This window comes from Microcebus murinus, chromosome 6, assembly GCF_040939455.1.
Source record: "Microcebus murinus isolate Inina chromosome 6, M.murinus_Inina_mat1.0, whole genome shotgun sequence".
Taxonomy (NCBI): Eukaryota; Metazoa; Chordata; class Mammalia; order Primates; family Cheirogaleidae; genus Microcebus; species Microcebus murinus.
In genome coordinates, this window is record NC_134109.1 from 31749559 (window position 1) to 31771864 (window position 22306).

The window sequence follows — 22306 nt, forward strand, 5'->3', positions numbered from 1 at the left end:
TTAAAAATTATAAATCAGAACAAAGTTACAAATATGAAAATCCTAAAAGGTTTTTGTAGTCAGTACTGAGAACCCACCTCAACATTTTCAAAAGTTCTTATTACATTCTAGAGGTAGTGGTAAGCCCTGTGTTTACATTATTTCATTTCACCCTCATGACAATCCTAGAAGATCATTTAACAGAAGAGATTTGGATGTTAAATAGCTTGTTCAAGTAGTGACAGTGATTTTTTTTTTTTTTTTTTTTTTTTTTTTTTGAGACAGAGTCTCACTTTGTTGTCCAGGCTAGAGTGAGTGCCGTGGCGTCAGCCTAGCTCACAGCAACCTCAAACTCCTGGGCTTGAGTGATCCTTCTGCCTCAGCCTCCCGAGTAGCTGGGACTACAGGCATGCGCTACCATGCCCGGCTAATTTTTTATATATATATCAGTTGGCCAATTAATTTCTTTCTATTTATAGTAGAGACGGGGTCTCGCTCTTGCTCAGGCTGGTTTTGAACTCCTGACCTTGAGCAATCCACCCGCCTCGGCCTCCCAAGAGCTAGGATTACAGGCGTGAGCCACAGCGCCCGGCCAGTGACAGTGATTTTGAACTATACCATCTGTTTCAGACAGTTCCTTTTGAAATTAGTATATTATTAATCATATTAAACTCTAAAATCTTCCATAGGACAAACTTCGGGGGATGGGGGAGAGGAGGAAAAACTCTAAAAGCATCCTAAGAGTAGCAGTACCTTCATCGGCCTTATGGATTTATGCTTTCTTTCTTTCTTTTTTTTTTTTTTAAAGAGGTATGGTCTCCCTATGTTGCCCAGTCTGGAGTGCAGTGGCTATTCAGAGGCATGATCATAGGTCAATGCAGCCTCAAACTCCAGGGCTCAAGCGATCCTCCTGCCTCAGCCTTCTGAGTAGCTGGGACCACAGGAATGTGCCACCACACCCAGCCTTGCTGTTTTACTACATCAGAAACGTGGCATTATAACCCAGAAATCTGCAACAACAAAAGTCCAGAAACTGAGAGAAACTCTTCAGAAATTTTTATAGCAATATGATTATTACAATTATAGGAGTAATTTTATGTCTGTTGAATCTAATAACAGTTACATTTGGACTAGTATTTTGTATGTCTTTTTTTCACTTCATTTTCCTAGTATTTCATTTTTACAAATGTATTGGTCTGGATTGGAATAAAAATTAAAAACAAAAACTGGTCCTTTACCAGATAGTTTGAGGAACATTGCTCTAGAGCTCTGGTGCAAACACAGCTTGCTCTCTGTTACCAGCTCTGTGACAAAGAGGAGAGACATGCTCAGGTAAATAACAATCCTCATTTTTATTCTAATAGCTCGAAATGCATTGTTCATGCTGTAATTACAAACAGATATTATGAATGCTGATTTATAGCATTTTAAGACTTACAGCTGTAAAAGCCAACCTGACCGACAATTTAGAATGCCACAAATGACATGACATAGTAATTATCTTTATTAATGGCCCAGTTAATAACACCAGTCATGCAGATATTTCCTTTCATGGAAAAGGAAAATAGCATACATCTGCATATTGCAATAATCATTCAAGACAGTTTGTGAAAATACTGAAACTGGAAAAAATTCTAACCATGTTATAGAAATAAAAAGTCTTACGGGTTGCTTATTTGAATTCATTTTAATTCTTCATAAATGTTACCTCATTAATTCTTTAAATATACAAACCAACCCAAATCTCACAAATGTCAGCCCTAATAATCTCAATTCAATTCTAATGTAGTTTATAAGAAAACATGGTTATGTCAGGCTCACAAAGTACTGGACAGGCAGGGTAACCCAAAATAGCGAAGAAGGCTTCCACAGGCCTAAGAAGACTGACAGCTGCTACTCAGCTCTACCCAACTGCTGCCTTGAGGGAATACAGGCAAAAAGCAATAATAATAATAAAATTAAACATCCTGCTAATCTAACAAACTCAGTCTGTGAACTGGATTCTGTACATTTTCCAAGAACCTTTGTTGAAATGAAGAGTGGCTAAGAACTGGTCTGAGTCAGAAAAACCCAGATTTAAAAAACACTTCTGATTCTACTGTACTTCATGACCTTGTCCAAGTTCCACAGTCTGAGTCTCAGTTTCCTCATCTGTACATGAGCTTTTTAAATGAAGTTAGGTAATGTACGTAATCTTTTAGAAGCTGAAGGGTGCAGATAGAAAAGGAAACAGAAAAGGAGCAACAACAATACAAGTAATCTGGTTATGGGCTTTACTTTTCCTCAAACTTAACAATGCATTGTGTCATCCTTTCTTTCCCACCCACAGCCTGTTTTCTTCACTTGTAATGTCTCATCTTCCTCAAGTTTCTTCAAGGCCGACTTCATACCTTATTTATACTTTACTTTTCTATTTCAGCTATTCTACTCTCCCCTTCCCTTTGAAAGTACTTTCAGGACTGGTATTGATGTTAGCTAGGTCCTATTTTACTGCTAAACTCTGGTACAAACTCATGAATTCTTGTTTCCTATGAATGTAGTAGTTTTCCCTCTTAAATCTTTGAGCACCGTGCACTTTGTGAACTCTATGCCTCTCTAAAGAACCTAACTGCATTTTCATCAAACAGGTTTTCATCTATCCTTCCTCCCCTTCACCCCCCATTAAAGTTTGTTCAAGGAATGATCACCAATTAATCAAATCAAATTTAGTATATTAAAATATACTTCTAAGCAAATAGATCTGAAAACTTCAGAATATCTATTCCAATGATCTTCTTTAAAAGAAAATGTGAATTAAGAACAACCTAACAGTTTTTCCCACATTCATTCTAGTGCAAGCATCCAAAAAAAAAAAAACCACTTAGCTTTTCTCAAAAAGATATGGTTGATTTTCTCAAAGAGAAGTATAATGATTTCAACTCATATGGACAAATAACATTCTCCATTTATTGTCTTGATATCAATCTAGAACCTTGATTCCTTGAAACCTCTGTGAATTCAAAGAAATGTTATGGTGTCTCTCTCCAGGAAAATTCACAGAGACCCAATTTTGGTATGCAATTTCAGGGGATTCATAATACTCCAGGATCTTCAGTGGAATATACACCCACCCCAGGTTAAGAATTCTATTGCTGAATATGAGGTTTGTTTCTCCTATTAAATGTTATGTATCTTTCAAAAGATAGTCTTCCTTAATGAGATTTTTAGCTCTGAGTTTAACTAGGGAAACAGCTTCCCCTTGCAACTATCACTACTTCCTAGCAGTCATCCTGACAGCTGACAAAAAATCGAAAATTTCTTACCTCTGAGAAATTAACAGCCAAGGGAATGATTCCAGCCACGTAACATCCCACCAACATAGCCAGAGACAGCAGACTGATGGAGCTGAAATCATCCATTCTGCCCTCCTTTATTCACCCACCACCAGTTTACAAATTTGTAGTGGCTTCAAAAGGTGCTTCGGTTCTTTAAACACGTGTGGTGGTTCCAAGAGAACAAGTGATCTTTCCAGTTTTCAGCCTCTCCCCACAGCAGATTTGTTAACGAGGAAACTTCTCTTCCACGTACCTGGAAACAGCCCCGTTTTGCTGATATTAGCACCAGAGAAAACTTTCAGTAACCTTAGGTCCCAGATCTTGGGTTCTCAAATGCTAGCCACTGGATTCTCGCGAGTTAACAGAGATGAGAAGTCAATGGGGAAAATGTGCGAATGAACGATTTCTTCAATCGTCGTAATGAAGGTGGCACATCGTCCCAGCCGGCAGCAGGAAAAGGAGGAAAACCCAAGCGAACCTGTTAGTTCTCTCCGCGCTCCTGTCTACCTGAGAATGCCCCGCTGGTGATCCACGCCCCCAGGGCAAGGACCAGCCCACCAGTCTCGGCAAACTCCCCTCCGAGTCTAGGATGGGGAAAGGAGTCCTGCAGATCTCTAACAATGGATCCTACGGGTTCAGCAGCAAAGCTGATACAAAGCTGTCTCTGCCCTACACCCCGTGCTGCCCATCATACTCCACTCTGCCGGGCCTTGACCCGGAGTCGCAGATACTACAGCGGCCATGGCCGCCAAGTGGCACCTCTTCATTACATCCACTTCCGGATTGTCTCACCGCCGCCGCCTTTAGAAGGGCACTTCCGGGTTACAACCGACCTATGGCCCGGAATACTTGTATGGCTGCCATTTTTGACTAGGGCTAATGAAAGATGATTGGTGTCACTGTCTATACCAGTGATAACGTTAGCCATATATGCAATAAAGATGGTACGGAAGAAAGCGTCTTGAAAAATATAATCCTTTCTAAACCTCCGAAAGTGTCCCTTACCTAGCTTATTGCCCTTACCCAAGATGGCGGAAACAGAGTCAGTAGCTGCTCTAGCTGCCGGAAGCGAGTGCATCTCTATGATCCAAAGAGATCTTTCTCGTTGCGCTTCCGACGACTTCCGGCGGCTCCTCTCGCGGGGATTGGCTGTTGGCGGCGTTGCGGCTAAGCTCGTGTATCGGCGGCGGTGTCGGTAGCGGCTGCAGCGAAGAGAATTTGGCGCGATGGTGAGAAAGGCCCTCAGCGGCTATCCGAGCTCCCAGCCTCCAGGGCGCCCTTAGCCCTTTACATCTTCCTATCCCCATCCCCCTGCGGCGCGATCGTGCTGCTTCCCGCCCCTCCAGCTCGTGGGTCAATCCTTCCCGCCGCGGAAATGCCGGGCCTGACTCTAGGCCCCGGAGCCCGGGTCCGCCCTAAGATTGCGCGCCCGCCTGCTGACTCGGGCTAGCTGTGCAGTCGGTCTGAGGATGCGCTTTCTCCCGATTGCTGCTTGATGGAGGTGTGGGGATGGTGGGAGCTTTTTCCCTCCAAATGCTCTATCCTACTGTAGAACAATGGCCAAGGGATGTTTAACAAATTTTGTATCGAATCTGACACATTGAACTTACTATACCTAGCATGTGGTCCAGGAGGTGCCGTATTTGCTTGTAGTGTGCTTTCTCAGCTATTCCTTTTTATTTTATTACATGCTCTGCCATTCCTTCCCCCTTTGAACCTTTTTTCCCCTCTTTTTTAAGAGCCCACCCCAGATGCCTCATTGGTGTTTCCCTCGGCTCTCAATCCTGTTCTTACCCTTATTTATATTCTTTGGAACTGGAGGCTGAAAAATAGGCTCAGCTCAGGGTCTGAGTCCCTTACAATTTGACCAGGATCTTCCAGTAAGAAGAAAGTGACCAAAACTGATTTGGGAGGTATTATGATCGTTAAAAAATTGGTAACAGAAAAGCACTGCTACTTAAAAATAATAACTGTTATGACTGTAGTTTTTAAAATTTAGTCATTTTGTGTTCTTAGTGTTTTTTAATCCCTGTCTTTCAGCAGTAAGTATTGAAAATAATAAACTTTGCGCTCAGTTTCATTTTAAGACCAGATATAAAAAGCAACATGCTGTGTAGCCATTTCTGTATGTTACCCTTTCAAATAAATATAGTCCTTTAATTTTCATTAGAGGGAGAGAGGGAGGGGAGGAAAAAAAAAAGAAAAAAATTTTTCATTAGACTAAGAATAAAATTAATATAATAGCAACTGGTATTGCTAGTATATAGAGCAAGCTGTATTGCAAAAATGCTAGTGTGGTTTCTATAAAAAATTTTTCTGAGCAAATGACTCGTTGAAACTGCTTTTTTTGAGTGGCTGGCTTATAAAAACTGTATAACTAATATTATGCTTTCTCTGGCTTTTGATCACTAATAAAGGCTTTGACTGTGTTCAGGTCACACACAGGTGAGAGTTACCATTTATCTCTTGTCACCAAGTTCTATTTTATCTCAAACTCTCTCAAATGTATAGTGGAAATGACTCAGTTTTTGATAGGTAGGGAGGAGTATGATAACTCTTTGCTTTGCATATAGTGTCATTGTTTATTCAGAAAGTCTAGGCTTTGGCTATTTCAGTTACAATTTGTTGATAGTTAAAAAGTCTCATTTCAAATGATGTCCTGTCATTATGAGATTTTTATTTTTTGGCTGAAAAATACTAGCATAGCAGAAGACAAGGAAAATATGTGAATAGTTTGATTTGGGATTGGGTTTATAGTTGAGTTGCATCATACTTGCATTTAATTAGTCATTCTTATACAAGTGGAAAAAATTGGGTGGGGGGGCATAATCTCAATAGGCCAATAATTCTCAGCCAGTTGACATTTTGCTTCCCAAGGGACATATGGCAGCGTCCAGAGACATTTTTGATTGTCACAGTTTGTGAGAGGGGGTGTTAATCTAGTGGGTAGAGGCCAGGGCTATTGCTAAACATCATACAATGCATAGGACAATTTCCATAACAAAAATCATCCAGCCCAAAATGTAGTAGTGCTAAGGTTGAGAAACCCCAAGCTTCACCTACTAGTGAAAACATGCTCCTCAGTGAGCATGAGATGGAAGACAAGTATATCCACTGTTTTTCAGGCATATTTCTTGTTGTGTGATCATCTAACCATTTTGTGTGATTCTAGTATTTATGTGATTTTGGTAGGAGATAGCCCTTTAAGGCAATTCATCTGCTAGGTGAATAGTTTAATGGATTCTTTAAGGCAGTATTAACTATATATATTAATTTTACATTGCTAATTTATGCCTTATTGTCAAGAGTCTAACTCCTGGACAAATTGTGACTTTGCTTTTATGTTAAGGTAGAGACTTAATAGAGGTAGAGATAGAAAGTGACCAGTGGAGACAGAAAATCTAAGCAGGTTTATAATCTATTTAGGAGGAAAGGATTTAAGAAAAAAGTACAGGGTAGCTTGTGCTGAGTACTCATAAGCAGTAAGTGCAGTAGGAGTTTGCGAAAGCAGTCATGAAGGACAGCAAGGCTAAGGGAGGCTTTACAGAGGAGTCTTGAATCTAGCTAGGTTCCACACTTGGGCAAAGGGATAAACATTGTAGGAAGGACGCCTCTAATTATGTTTTAATAACTAACTTTTATTGTGTCACAAATGGGGATTTTGTATCATACTATGAATTCTTCAACTATCAGTTAGAAACTTAGATTGCAATCATGTTTTTCTCCTGCAGTCTCACACCATTTTGCTGGTACAGCCTACCAAGAGGCCAGAAGGCAGAACTTACGCCGACTACGAATCTGTGAATGAGTGCATGGAAGGTGAGTTTAATACTAATCAAAGGGTAGATATCATTGAGTTCCCCCCCCCCCCTAACATTCACTTTTCAAAATCTCTCATTGAGGAACTGGGTTTGCTTTTTCCTTCAGATTTTTTTTTTTTTTTTTTTGAGACAGAGTTTCGCTTTGTTGCCCAGGCTAGAGTGAGTGCCGTGGCGTCAGCCTAGCTCACAGCAGCCTCAAACTCCTGGCTCAAGCAATCCTCCTGCCTCAGCCTCCCAAGTAGCTGGGACTGCAGGCATTCGCCACCATGCCCGGCTAATTTTTTTTTTGTATATATATTAGTTGGCCAATTAATTTATTTCTATTTATAGTAGAGACGGGGTCTCGCTCTTGCTCAGGCTGGTTTCGAACTCCTGACCTCGAGCAATCCGCCCGCCTCAGCCTCCCAGAGAGCTAGGATTACAGGCGTGAGCCACCGGGCCCGGACAGATTTTTTGAATTGTTACTTTGAGCAGGGAAAGTAGATAAAGACAGGCCACATTTGTTGAGTATTTCAAACATTAATTATATATACTGTTACTTGCTGCAGATCTTTACTTTTTAAATTTTATTTATTTATTTTTAGAGGAAAGGGTCTCACTCTGTCTCCCAGGTTGGAGAGCAGTGGTGTAATCATAGCTCATTGGAACTACTGGGCTCAAGCAGTCCTCCTATCTCACCTTCAGAGTAGCTAGGACTATAGGCATGTACTACCACACCCAGCTGATTTTTAAAATTTTTTGTAAAGACAGGGTCTTGCTATGTTGCCCAGGCTGGTCTCCAACTCCTGGCCTCAAGCAACCCTCCCACGTTAGCCTCCCAAAGTGCTGGGATTACAGGCATGAGATACTATGCCCATTGTACTTTACTCTTTTTAATTAAGCTCATGTATATAATGAATGACTTTCCAAAGCTTCTTATTTTGTAAATCTGTTATGAGTTTTTATTTGTTATATGTTATTAATTATTTTTTATGTTTTATATGTGCTGGTTAAACTCAAGGACTGTAGAGTTGTTAAAGCAGACCCTGGGGATTCCTTCTGAACCTTATAGTCTGCTTATTAAATAAACATTGAACTGTTGAGATGTGGTTACGGACTATCAGACAATTGTTAGAAAATATAATAAGCTCAGAGAATAGAGGCAAATGGAACCAATGAGTATAATTTATTATGCATTTTATAAGCTGGCACCACCCTGAAGGGAACTATTAGCCCTTAATGTTTCTTATTCAGTAAACCATTAGATGAGAGCACATAGATGGATCTTCACAAATTGGGTTTATTCTTATGTTTGATCATTATATCAAGTAAACTAGTTGTTCACACCCTACATACTTTCTAGAAAATTATCCATTATTCACTTCTTCCTATAAAGTATTTTTTTTTTAACTTTGTTTTTGCTACTGGGCATGTTTCTGAGTTTGTTGATGATTCACAACTAACTGGGATAGACTTAAAATGTATGTAAAGCGAAAAATGGATAGACATTTGAATAAAAGCTACTTGAAATAAATAGTCATAGATAGCTTTTAGGTAGCTGTGTTATTCCTTCTGGGCTGCTCTCAAATTCTCTAATTTTTAAAGAAAAGGTACTTCTTCTTAAATGTCTTTTCAGGTCCCTTCCTCTGCTGATATTCTTTCCTGCCATTGAAATATACTTTCTGTACATGCTCCCTTCGCAGATTTTTACCTTAACTATATTATCCTGTTTGGTCTTTGATTCTGCAATACCCTTTAGAAATCTTTGCTGATTTTAGTAAAGCCTAACTTTTTTAAATTAATGTACTTTATTTTTAGGTTTATAGACAAATTAAACAGAAACTACAGACAGTTCCCATATTACTCCCTTTCTCTTCCCCTACTCAGTTTCCCCTGGTATCATTAACATCTTGCATTGATGTGTTTGTTACATTTGTTACAGTGGAGAACCAGTACTGATACATTATTATTATTAACTGAAGTTCATAGTTTCCATTAGAGTTTGTTCTCTGCCTGGTAGAGTTCTATGAGTTTTATCAAATGTATGATGTCATGTGTTCACCATTACAGTATCATACAGAAGAGTTTCACTGCCCTAACCTAAAGATCCCCTGTGATCAACCTAATCATTCCTTCCTACCCCAACCCCTGGCAACCACTAATCTTTTTATTGTCTCCATAGTTTTTGCTTTACCCAGAATGTTGGAATTATGTAGCCTTCTGGCTTCTTTCACTTAGCAATGTGCACTTAAGTTTCCTCCATGCCTTTTCATGACTTGATAGCTCCTTTTTCTTCATTTAAATTAGAAATGGTGATTTATTTTTAATTAAAAGCTAGAACAAAAGATGTTAAAAACAATTACCAAATTAGTTCTCACAAAGTACAGAATTGGACATAGCCCTTCTTACCTCCCCTCTCCCAGTTTCCTCTATAACCACATTTTATATTAGTGTGATACATTTGTTGCAGTTGGTGAAACAGTATTGATATATTACTAAAGTTCATAGTTTATATTAGGTTTCACTGTTTTCTTTGAACATTCTGAAGGTTTTGACATGTGTTAGGATGAGATGTTACCATTGCTGTATCATAAGAATAATTTCACTACTGAAGATCCCCTGTGCCCTGCCTATACCTCCCTCCCTTTCTTCCCGCAAACCCTTAGCAACCACTGATCTTTTTATGGTCTCTGTAGTTTTGCCTTTTCTGCAATATCATGTAGAAGTTATGCAGTATGAAGCCTTGTCAAATTGGCTTCTTTTACCTAACAGTATGCTTTGAAGGTTCTTCTGTGTTTTTTCATGACTTTATAATTCATTTCTTTTTATCACTTGAGTAATATTTAGTCGTATAAATGTACCACAGTTTGGTTATCCATTCACCTATTAAAGGACATCTTAGTTACCTCTGTTCTTTGTTTGTTTGTTTTTAGCAATTATGAATAAAGCTGCTATAAGCATTCACGTGGAGGTTTTTGTGTGGACCTAAGTTTTCAGCTCATTTGGGTAAATACCTAGGAGCATGATTTGCTGGGTCGTATGGTAAGACTATGTTTACCTTTGTAAGAAACTGCCAAGCTGTCTTCAGCAGTGGCTGTGTAATTTTGCATTCCCATCAGCAATGAATGAGTTTCTGTTACTCCATATCCAGCATTTGTCAGTGTTTTAGATTTTAGCAATTCTAGTAGGTATGTAGTGGTATCTCATTATTTTAATTTGTAATTCCCTAATGACATATAATGTTGAGCATCTTTTATATGCTAATTAGTCATCTTTTGAGTTTGTGGAGGTTGAATTTTAGGAGTTCTTTGTATATTTTGGATACTAGCCCTTTATCAGATAAGTATTTTGTAGAGATTTTCTCCCAGTTTGTGGTTTTTCTTTTCACTTTTGAGTGTCCTTTGAAGCACAAAAGTTTTTAATTTTGATAAAGTTCAATTTATATATTTTTTCTTTTGTTGCTTATGCTTTTGGTGTCATATCTCAAGCATTGCCTTATCCAAGGTCACAAAAATTAATGCCTGTGTTTTCTTCTAAAAATTTTATAGTTTTGGCTCATACTTTTAAGTCTCTGGTCCATTTTGAGTGAATTTTTATATATAATGTGAGTGTGGGTCCTACTTCATTCTTCTGCATGTGACTATCCAGTTGTCCTAGCACCATTTGTTGAAAAGATTGTTAAGACTGTTCTTTCTCCATTGAATTATTTGGGCATTCTTGTCAAAAAACAGTTGACCATAAATGTGAGGTTTATTTCTGGACTCTAATTTCTATTCCATTTATCTACATATGCCATATATACCTTTCTCTCTCTCTCTCTCTCTCTTTAAGAGACAGGATCTTGCTCTGTTCCCCAGGCTGGAGTGTAGTGAGTGGTATGATTGCAGCTCACTGCAACCTCTAACTCAAGTGATCCTTCCATTTCAGCTTCCCCAAATGCTGAAATTACAGGCATGAACCACCATGCCTGGCCTTATATGCCTGGCCTTATGCCAGTTCTCCACTGTCTTGATTACAGTAGTTTTGTTTTTTTTTTTTTTTTGAGACAGAGTCTCACTTTGTTGCCCAGGCTAGAGTGAGTGCCATGGCGTCAGCCTAGCTCACAGCAACCTCAAACTCCTGGGCTCAAGCAATCCTCCTGCCTCAGCCTCCTGAGCAGCTGGGACTACAGGCATGCGCCACCATGCCCGGCTAATTTTTTATATACATATCAGTTGGCCAATTAATTTCTTTCTATTTATAGTAGAGACGGGGTCTCACTCTTGCTCAGGCTGGTTTCGAACTCCTGACCTTGAGCAATTCGCCCACCTCAGCCTCCCAGAGAGCTAGGATTACAGGCGTGAGCCACTGTGCCCGGCCTTGTAGTAAGTTTTGAAATCAGGAAGTGTGACTCCTCTGACTTCATTCTTTTTGGAGATTATTTTGGCTATCTTGAGTCTCTTGTATTTCCATGTCAAATTTAGGATCACCTTGTCAGTTTCTCCAAAAGCAGCACAGATTTTGATAGGGATTACATTGAATCTATAGGTCATTTTGGGGAGTATTACCGTCTTAATACCATCTTCCAACCCATGAACATGGGATGTTGTTCCATTTATTTAGGTTTTTATTTTAGTGACATATAGTAGTTTTCAGTGTATAAGCCCTGTTCTGCTTTTGTTAAATTTATTTTAAGAATTTTATTCTTGGCCAGGAGTGGTGGTTCACGCCTATAATCCTAACATTCTAGAAGGCCAAGGCGGGAGATTGCTTGAGCTCAGGAGTTCGAGACCAGCCTGAGCAACAACGAGACCCTGGCTCTACGACAAATAGAAGTTAACCAAACAGCTAAAAATAGAAAAAAATTAGCCAGGCACGGTGGTGCATGCCTGTAGTCCCAGCTATTTGGGAGGCTAAGGCAGGAGGATTGTTTGAGCCCAGGAGTTTGAAGTTGCTGTGAACTAGGCTGACACCATGGCACTCTAGCCCAGGCAACAGATGAAACTCTGTCTCAAAAAAAAAAAAGAATTTTGTTTTTTTTCTATATTGTTGTAAATGGAGTTTGTTTTCTTGGCTTCATTTTCAGATTGTTTATTGTTTGGGTATAGGAATACAATTGATTTTCATGTATTGATCCTATACCCTGCATCCCTGCTGCACTCATTTATTAGTTCTACCAGTTTTTTGGTAGTTTCTTTGGGATTTTCTGTCTGTCTGTAAGATCATGTCATCTGCAAATAGAGATAGCTGTACTTTCCTTTCCAATCTAAATGCCTGTTTGCCTGTTTCTTTTTCTTACCTAATCATCCTGGCTATAAACTCCAGTACAATGTTGAATAGAGCGGTGAGAATAGATATTCCAGTATTCTTCCTAATCTTGGCAGAAAAGCATACGGTCTTTCACTATTAATTATGATGATAGCTTTAGCTCAATGCCTTTTTAAGATGAGCAATGAGTTTATATTCCTAGTTTTTATTTCCATTCCATTCAATAACTCACGAGTGATATTCTGTGATCACAGTATAGTGTGCCAATAGCAATCAAAAACCCTAAAACAATTGCTTGATAGTTCTGTGGCTAAATGTTGTTGTTTATTAGGAAATTTATGAAGTTAATTTGGAGGTTCATAGAGAGCTTGTGTGTACAGTATAGGACATGTGTTTTTTCCAGATAACTAGCATTTATTGTATTTGAGCACTTATATGCTTGTTACATGTGCTATTGCTTTATATGCATTATTTCATGTAATTATCACAACTCCATGAAGAAGTACTGTTGTTTTCTCTGTTTGACAGGTAAGGTCTGGGGAATGGAGTCATTTGCCCAAGGTTTCACAAGTAATATAAGGCAGAGCTGGCATTTAGGTCTATCTAAATTCAAAGTCCAGGATCTTAAGAGACATATTAGCATAATCTCTTTCCTCATTGCAAACTTTTATTGTAATTTTTTACTCTGTGGCTTCAGGAAGATTTACTGAAAAACCTGATAAGACCAACAGTGTTATTATTTGAACCATCAGATGATAAGTCTTTAAAGTCTCTCTACCTTCAGTGGTTTGAAGTAGTCATTTTATTTTATAATTAAGACACAAAATAGTTACCAACATTCTGGTGAATTTATGAAATAAAAAAAAATTGCTGACAGCAGTAATTAAAACAAAAATGTTTTTCCCAGCCCTACTTTATTAAAGTAAAAATTATATTAACATATAATACTACTCATATCTAGACATGCAATTGTAAAATCTTGGTTTTTCCCCACCCTCTCTTAGGTGTTTGTAAAATGTATGAAGAACATCTGAAGAGAATGAATCCCAACAGTCCCTCCATCACATATGATATCAGTCAGTTGTTTGATTTTATCGATGATCTGGCAGATCTCAGCTGCCTGGTGTAAGTATTAGCTACCATATCTCTGATCCTGTCTCTTTCTATTGTTTATTTGTCTCTTTGAAGTGATTTATGGTATTGGGAGCTTACTGTATGCCTGGCACTGATCTTTGCAATTTGTGTAATACATATATATCATAAATTAAGTTTGCAACTTAAGCCAAAGGCACAAGAAAATCTTAAAAACTTTGCTAATTGATACAGTTAGTATTCAGAGAGGATGCTAAATAAGTTCTGTGTTCTATTCTTTGTTTCCATGCCTAATAATCTTTCTTATTTTTTTTTTTTTTTTTTTGCTTATAATCTTTGTCCTAAAGCAGTCAGTTTCGGATTAAAACTAAGATGATTCTCTTTGCATGACATAAAAAAACTATAAATATATGTAGGGCTGAAATTGAATTTAATTGTAGTCCTAGCCTGTATAAACATATGTATTTTTGTACGTTAGAAAGATATTTTTTTAGACCTTTGTTTTCTATTCTCAGATTTATTAAATTAAACATTTTTCTAACATGTATTTGTTATAATAATTTGTATTAATAATCTGCTTATTACCACTGCTACCAAGGAGCACAGAGTGTTACCATAGACTTACATAATCTCCTTAACATTGGTGAACAAAAACTAATTGTAAATACAGTTCGTTTTACAGATGAAATTGCAAGCACTTTATGATATGATATATAATTATCGGGTACTTAAATACTTGTTACATGCCAGGCACTGTGCTAGAAGTTGAGAGAAACTTCTGGCACAGTGGTGAAAAACATACAGGTCCTAGTCCTACTCACAGGTACTTCTTGCATCACCACTGGAGCTTGTAACCTGGCTTCACTTTGCTCTCTCCCCAGAGGTTCCTGTTGGAAACAAGCATTTCCTTAGGATTTTTGAGTCTTGTTTTCTGCACCTCTTCATTGTTTCAGTTATAGTCAATTTGCTTTGCTCAAAACATTCAAGTGATGAAGTTCTAGTCTTTAACAAAATATGTTAATATGAAAGTTTTTATTATAATTATTTGAATATAAGTAAGCTCAGAAAACTAAAAAGCTCACAGATCTACAGGTATTATGCTGTTAGTTTGTAATGTCTATAGTTGATCTGCTTGTAGTCTGGCATACATTCAGTCATCCCTCAGTATGCTCAGGTGAGTGGTCCCTGTGTTTACTAAAATTTGCAGATGCTCAGGTCACTTATTTAAAATGGCATAGTATTTGCATGCAACTTACAAAACGTCCTCCCATATACTTAAATCCATCTCTAGATTACTTATATTTTATTATTTTGGGTGCCAACTATATACCAAGTATGTTCTAAGCATAATTAAGAGGAGTTAAGCACCATAGAGGGAAATAGCTGGGATGGGGGATAAAGAGGACCCAAAAGGTGGATTGCCGTCTTATGTTAGCTAGGAAATGGTTAACTGAAATGGTGGTGTTTGGTTTCAGATTTAAGGAAGAGAATAAGCTATGCAGATATCTATAGGAGAAACAGACCAGATAGAGGGGCCAGAGTGTAAGTGTCCTGAGGCAGGAATGTGCCTGGCAAGTTTGAAATCATTAAGGAAGCCTGTGAGGCTGCAGAGGAGTGAGCAGGGTAGTAGGGGCAGGGAGCTTTGATACTTTAGAAGCCAATGCAGAAGTGCTTTATATTACTGATAGGTCAGTAAATGAGGACTGAGAATTAACCCCTGGATTTGGCACGTTAAAGTCTTTAGTGACTTCCAAAGCAGTTTTGATAGAATGACAAGATTAGATTCATAACAGATTTCAGTGAGTTTAAGAGAATGAGAAGAAAGAACTTATAGGCAGCCAATATAGACAGGTTTTTTTTTTTGTTTTTGAAGAATTTTGCTTGAAAGAGCAGAGAAATAGGTTTATGGCTAGAAGAGGACATGTGGTTTTTTTTTTTTTTTTTCCTAAGGTGGTTGAAATTATTTTAAGTTGCAGGCTGATGGGATCTAGTAGAGCAGGAGAAATTGATGGCTTTAGATAGAATCTTGGACAGTTCATTAGTAAAGTAGGGAGGACAGGCAAATGAAATTATTTTTTGATTGCTTCAGCTTTCAGGAAAATATGAAACAAGGACACCATTTGAAATTGAGTGTGTTGTAGTTTTATGGAGAAGAAATAAACTAGGAGAGTGATAGAATTAGAGAAATATGTGATTTCAGGGATGCATTAAATGTTCTGTGAGGTGCCTGATAATGAATTGAAAGTGAAATCAGTCATTGTGATCATGGAGTTTTTTTTTCTTGACCTGGATGGCCACAGATGAAGCATAGGTGGAGAGTTATTAATAGTAAACATTTTGCTGAATGTTGGGGGAGTATGTGAGGAAACAGCAAAGGACTGAATGCCCATGAGATGTAATTGGTGGCAAAGGAAGGGAGTGCTGGAGACAGAAGTAGATCAGTTAATTATAGGTCCCACTGGGCCAAAGGATTGCCGAAGTTGGAGTATTAAAAAGTGGTTAGAGAATGAGATGCTTGAAATTGGGAGATTGAAGTTGCTGATAATAACAAGGTCTAGGGATCTGGCCAAGGAAGAGTAGGAGATAAGATCATTGGAGGATAGAAGTTCATAGAACTGAGAGGCATAGGTATTGACAGGATTGTTTACTGGGTATGAAATCACCAATAATGCATGTATTTATTTGCTAGAATGTATGCTAAGAACACAGAGCCTTGTTTTTATTCACTGCTATATCCTCGGTGCCTAGAATAGTATGTGGTACATAATTGGTGCTGAGTAAATATTGGTTGTATAAATGCGGGTAGGAGGGATGGTCTGAATAAGTCTGTCTACCCAAATGCAATAGTTCTGAGAAATTCTGTTCCTGTAATTCTTTTCTAGTATTGGTATCTATTGTAGTCTAGTCTGCCACATCTTAAAGTAGACTATCTTAGAGTCATTTAATTGAGAAGCATGGACAAAGTATATTCAAAGAAAGTTATTTAATTGTTTAGAATATTTATCCTTATAACAAAAGGACATTAGTAAAAAGCCAAATGTTTCTTTTTTTATTTGGTTGAGCAGTTTGTAAAATGAGAGCTTGTACAATTTTAATAAACCAGATTCTCACGTTATTGGAGGAAGAATATATGTTAATTGTATAAAGCATTCCTACTTTGTAGTTTGTTTCCCTTGCCAAAAATTGGAGTGTAGTTTTCTAGCATAGTTGTTAGCAGTGAGGACTATGGAGTCAGGAGTGTTCAAATTCTACTATTTGCCCCACAGCACTTAGCTGATAAGTTGCTGCACTTATCTGAGCCTCAGTTGTTCAAAAGAGATGGTAATTGTACCTACTCACAGGGTTGTAAAAATGAGCTAATTCAGATAAGCACTTAAAGCAATACCTAGCACTTGGTGACATTTTTAAATAGGTATTTTATATATAATTTTTTTTGCTGAGAAGTTAAAAAATGAAACTTCTTGCTAAAAATGAGGTAATAATTGATAAGTCAGCTATTTTATTTTTCTAGGGTATCCCTAAAGTATTTTTTTAGGCAAACTAAGTGATCCCATAAAGGCAAACTGCATCTTTGCTCTCTCTCGGGTACTGCACGGTGTTCCCACCAGATGGTGCACACAGCTTTGAAATGCTGTGATGTGCTTTGTATTTGTGTCATCTCTGGTTGCTTATTGTATGCTTTTTTTATACCATGGCTTTAGTTTGGGCCTCCAAAAAAATGAATTTATTCCCTAATTAGCTAGATTTCAGTTTTAGGTCAGCTGGAATGTTTTCTTTCTTTTTTCCTTTTTTGAGTCCTGGGCTCTAAAAACCTTCAGAGTCTCATTGGAGTTTTACTGCTAGTGTTAGTTTTTGTGTTCCTTGCCCTTCTTTTCTGATTAGAGACATTTTGGGGCTTGCTATGTCTTCTGATAATTCTACATAGGCTTCTAGCTTTATTTATTTTAAAAAGCAAATCTTAAAATATAGGTTATAAGATTTCTTTCTCTTAATACTTTATAGGAGAAAATATCAGCAAGAAATCTTTGTTGCAGTAAGATGTTTTTAAAGGATTTTTAATTAATTTAAACTTAGCAATTCTAAAGTTTGTATTGATTTTTGTTTTTTGATAACTAAAGAGACCATAAAAATAGAAACTATGTAGGAGAAAAAACACATGGTTTCTGGTCATACTCTTGACATATTGAGTTTTTGTGTTGTTTTTTTTTTTTCCTCCCTTACAGACTGGGGTACAGTAGCACGATCGTAGCTCACTGCAGCCTTGAACTCTTCAGCTTAAGCAATCCTCCCACCTCAGCCCCCAAATAGTTGAGATTATAGGCACAAGCCACTGTGCCTGGCTACAGAGCACTTAACTAAAGACCTCTAGGTGTTGGTGTCTTTTTCTACTGTAAGATTGTACTAGGTAATCTAAAATTCATATGGCTTAAAATTCAACAGCTATGTAAGGAGCTCTTTCAACTTTTCATTAAGTTCATTTATGGAAATGTCCACACCTTTGCCGTTATTGGGTAGTTATAATTGGAACTTGAAGCACATGACCGTCATTGACCACTGTAACTTTGCCTATTGCCTTTCTGTTCCTCAGTTACCGAGCTGATACCCAGACATACCAGCCTTATAACAAAGACTGGATTAAAGAGAAGATCTACGTGCTCCTCCGTCGGCAGGCCCAACAGGCCGGGAAATAATTGAGTTGGAAGTATCAGGGGGGTGGGGGTGGGCTTGGAACACAGGTGTGTACAGCGTGCTGTAGTGAAAGTTTTGTATTATAGTAATCCTGTTTCCATTTTGTTACACTCTAGCCAAGATTGAATATATTAGATAAAATGTGAGGATCTTGTTCAATCTGAAACCCCCATTGCCCCCCCCCTTTTCCTTTATTCCTTTTTTTTTTTACTTAAACATTTTTATGATGGTTTAGATGGAAGTTGTTGTCAGTTCATGTTGGTTCCAATCTTTCAAACTGTTGATATCTGCTTTATAACATTCACTATACTAACCCTTCTTCAGGATGGGGTGGGGGGTGGTAACACAGTTTGGTTGTGGCCTCAAGATAAAGTCTTAGTGAAAAATAAATAAATGTTCTTTAGTTATATTTTCTCCCTGAGTGATTTTCTTGTCTCCTAACATTGAATTTTCTTGCATAGCATTCTCGATTTAAAAATCAATAGGCTGGCCAGGCGCCAGGTGGCTCACGCCTATAATCCTAGCATTCTGGGAGGCCCAGGTGGGTGGATTGCTCAAGGTCAGGAGTTAGAAACCAGCCTAAGCAAGAGTGAGACCTGTCTCTACTAAAAATAGAAATTAATTGGCCGACTAATATATATATATATATATATATATATATATATATATATATATAAAATTAGCCGGGCATAGTGGTACGTGCCTGTAGTCCCAGCTACTCGGCAGGCTGAGACAGAAGGATTGCTTTAGCCCAGGAGTTTGAGGTTGCTGTGAGCTAGGCTGACGCTACGGCACTCTAGCTGGGGCAACAGAGTAAATAAATAAATAAAAATAAAAACTAATAGGCTGCTTGCTACACAAAGAATTTGGAGGAAGTTTATATATGTGCTGAACACAGTTTGCTGTGGTTTATGTGAAGCTAATACGCTTTTACCTCACTTTTCCAGTGTTTGAGTGAATCCTGATTGTACCTCCAAGGTTTATACCTTCTGGTGATGCAAACACTGTGAAAGACTTTCTGGTGATACAGCTTGTCTATAGCAGTGGCTGGGTTAGCTCCTTTGCTTTGATCAAGTACTCTTTCTGGAAGGTCCTTGTGCCCTTCTCAGCCTTCAGCCATTGAATACTAATTACCTACTACTGTATGAAAGCTATAAGGGTGAGGGAAACAGCACAGTGAAGTACAAGATAAGCTTGCTTTTGCTTTTAATGTAGAGAATGTGGTCTTGTTGTGACTTCAACACTGTATTGTACTTCCAATCAGCAAATATATGACGCTGTCTGATTCTGCTATTATCACTTTACCCAGAGCCAATAATATCTTTACACATCATAAGATTGGCAGTTTTTTGAGAGATTCATGACTGGTCTAATATTTTCTTCTTGTTCCTGCCCCCATTTCCACATTAGTGCCTTAACTATTTTTCTTTGTTTTATGCAAAACAAAATTCTGAGTTAGTATTTATATGTGCTTAATATTTCTGTAGAATAATTATTGTATTAAATGTCATCACTGTACCAAGGGATTATTAAAATTAGGGTACCTGACAAAATTTAGTTTTAGTTAATGTTGTACTGTGAATTGGCCAAATTTTAAGCTAAAATATTCTCATAGAAAAAGAAATACATCCAAAAATAAATCAGATTGTCCTGCATTTCACTTGGCTTGTCCTACTAATGTAGTTTTTGTCTGTAACAAATACTATCTAGGCTTCAGTTTTTTGAAAAATACTCTGGAGCAGATCTGGAAGGAATGGGATCCTTTGATTCTCAGATGCAGTACAGTTTCAGGTGTTGGGCTTAGAAAATAAGCCTTTCCTAAGGATTGTGAGAAAACATCTAGGTACTAGATGTTGGGTGATGAGAGCAAAAAGGAGAGAGCAATATTTGGAATCATATTCAAAGCTTAAGGAAGACTAGAATTGGAATAAATACAGAGAAATACGTGCCTATCTATATCCAGTATTATACAGAAAAAAGGAGCCTTTTTGTTAAGGGGAAGTGTGTGATGAAACTTGGTGGTTTGGCCCAGGTATAACCACTGTCCCTGTATTGTTAGATATTTGGAGTATTGATTGATTGTCCTTTCCCCAAACACAAGTATAACAAGTTTGATTTCTGCTTAAGTGATGTTTTTTTTTTTTTTTTTTTTTGAGACAGAGTCTCACTTTGTTGCCTAGGCTAGAGTGAGTGCCATGGCGTCAGCCTAGCTCACAGCAACCTCAAACTCCTGGGCTCAGGCGATCCTCCTGTCTCAGCCTCCCAAGTAGCTGGGACTACAGGCATGTGCCACCATGCCCGGCTAATTTTTTTGTATATATATTTTTAATTGTCCAATTAATTTCTTTCTATTTTTAGTAGAGACGGGGTCTTGCTCAGGCTGGTTTTGAACTCCTGACCTCGAGCAATCCGCCCGCCTCGGCCTCCCAGAGTGCTAGGATTACAGGCGTGAGCCACCGCGCCCGGCCTAAGTGATGTTTTTTACTGCTACATAAAAGTGGAGCCTACCAGACAAATTATAAAATTCTGTTCTCTAATCCACCTTCTTTTATATACCTGAGAATTTATAAAATATTTCTTGATAATGGCTGCTTCTGTCCTTTAGTACTTGATCTAAGAGGTCCCAGGAGTATACAAGGGAGATTTCAACTATCACTTCACTTCTAGTTCTCTGGCTTAAAATATTTCCAGCAACTCACTAAGTGCTCAAACAACTTACATGTCTTACTCTCATTGTTTGGGATAGAGGTGGTGTTGAACTGTTTTACTTTCAGCAACAGAATGACTTAAGGAACAAGCAAACGTCCTCAGAGCGGACCAGACAGACTTTGGGTTGGAAGAAAGAGGGCAGGATAGTTCTCTTAATGTGACATCAGCTTTACATCAGGATGGCCCTCCATTATCAAATTGTTTTCACTAATTATTTGAAGATTGGAATGAAAATCGGTAGTAATATATGAACTGTTATATTACTATATTTGTAGGGATACTTTTAGCAGAAGAAATACTAATTAATATGTTAGTATAATGATGTATTACTGCTTAGACATAGCATCTTACTGCTTAGGAAACATTTCCGCATCTTAATCACCACAGCAACCCTTTGAGATAGAAAATAACTGTTTCTCTATTAATAGTGAAAAATAGGTTTAGATTGCCTAAGTGATTCATCCAGATCACAAAGCAATATAAGAGACTTTGCTAGATGAAAAAGATAAGGTTTTAACCTCAAAGATCTCGAAGTGGGGTGGAGAGCCCCACAAAATGAATAGCTGTCAGCTAAGTGATGGATCTCTGATACCTGTCAAAGGGACCTTTTTAGACTTAATCAAATATTTGGATTCATAAGACTCGAAGAGGTCACACTTCACACCAGTTTACTCGAAAGCATACAGGAAAAAAATAGTTTGCCAATCCAACAGCATCAAGTATTTCTTTTCCATGGGAGTAGTCCTCATGGCAGTTCACACAGCCATCTAAGAATTGCCCTGCACACACAGACAATAGCTCAGGTGCAGGAGACAAGACAAGGTAAGTGCAAGAGCTGTGGTGGCCTAGAAACTCATGTGTAACAGGAACCACTATCTCATAATAACTCCATAGACCTAGTTTCTAGGTCTCTGCAAGAGACATGCCCCAGTTAAAAAAGTCATTGCTTTCAGAGATGCACAATGCATGTCTTTTCCAATCGAGTATTTGTAGTTTCTTCTAGTCTGAATGTAATTTACCACTTATGGGTCATTTTTATCAATACCATAAGCAATCTTGTCTAATATTCCATTATCTTTCCTCAGGAACAGAGCTAGAAAGTTAACCTAAGGTCAAATTTGTTCATAGAGCAGGAGTTTTGTTAATTTACAGATGCATAAGTATGAGATAGCATTTAAGCTGGGCTTGAAGGGTGGCTAAACTTTGAAAGCAGGAAAATAAAACAAGATGATAATAAGGCTAGACTGGTGTCTCACGCCTATATTCCTAGCACACTGGGAGGCCAACCTGGGAGAATGGCTTGAGGTCAAGAATATGAGACTACCCGGAGAAGAGCAAGAGCCCATCTCTTTAAAAATAGAAAGGAAAATAAAAATTTGCCAGGCATGGTGGTGTTTATCTATGGTCTCCGCCTCTCGGGAGGCTGAGGTAGGAGAATTGCTTGAGCCTAGGAGTTTGAGGTTGCCGTGAGCTATG

General features: G+C 38.1%; 2 protein-coding genes across 2 annotated transcripts in view; one reads left to right on the forward strand and one right to left on the reverse strand.

The window, feature by feature from the left end:
* The window catches only part of SLC39A9 (solute carrier family 39 member 9), a 56356-nt gene extending 52281 nt beyond the window's left edge, over positions 1-4075 (reverse strand). The window contains exon 1 of the mRNA XM_076003914.1: positions 3282-4075. Coding sequence (XP_075860029.1) covers positions 3282-3377 — 96 coding nt within the window. The 5' untranslated portion in view covers positions 3378-4075. The remainder of the gene's footprint in view (positions 1-3281) is intronic.
* Positions 4076-4406: 331 nt separating this feature from the next.
* ERH (ERH mRNA splicing and mitosis factor) lies at positions 4407-18535 on the forward strand. The gene is made up of 4 exons (XM_012781163.3): positions 4407-4522; positions 7025-7112; positions 13345-13465; positions 18021-18535. The coding sequence occupies exons 1-4, from the start codon at positions 4520-4522 to the stop codon at positions 18121-18123; spliced, it is 315 nt and encodes a 104-aa protein (XP_012636617.1). The 5' UTR covers positions 4407-4519; the 3' UTR covers positions 18124-18535.
* Positions 18536-22306: the final 3771 nt, after the last annotated feature.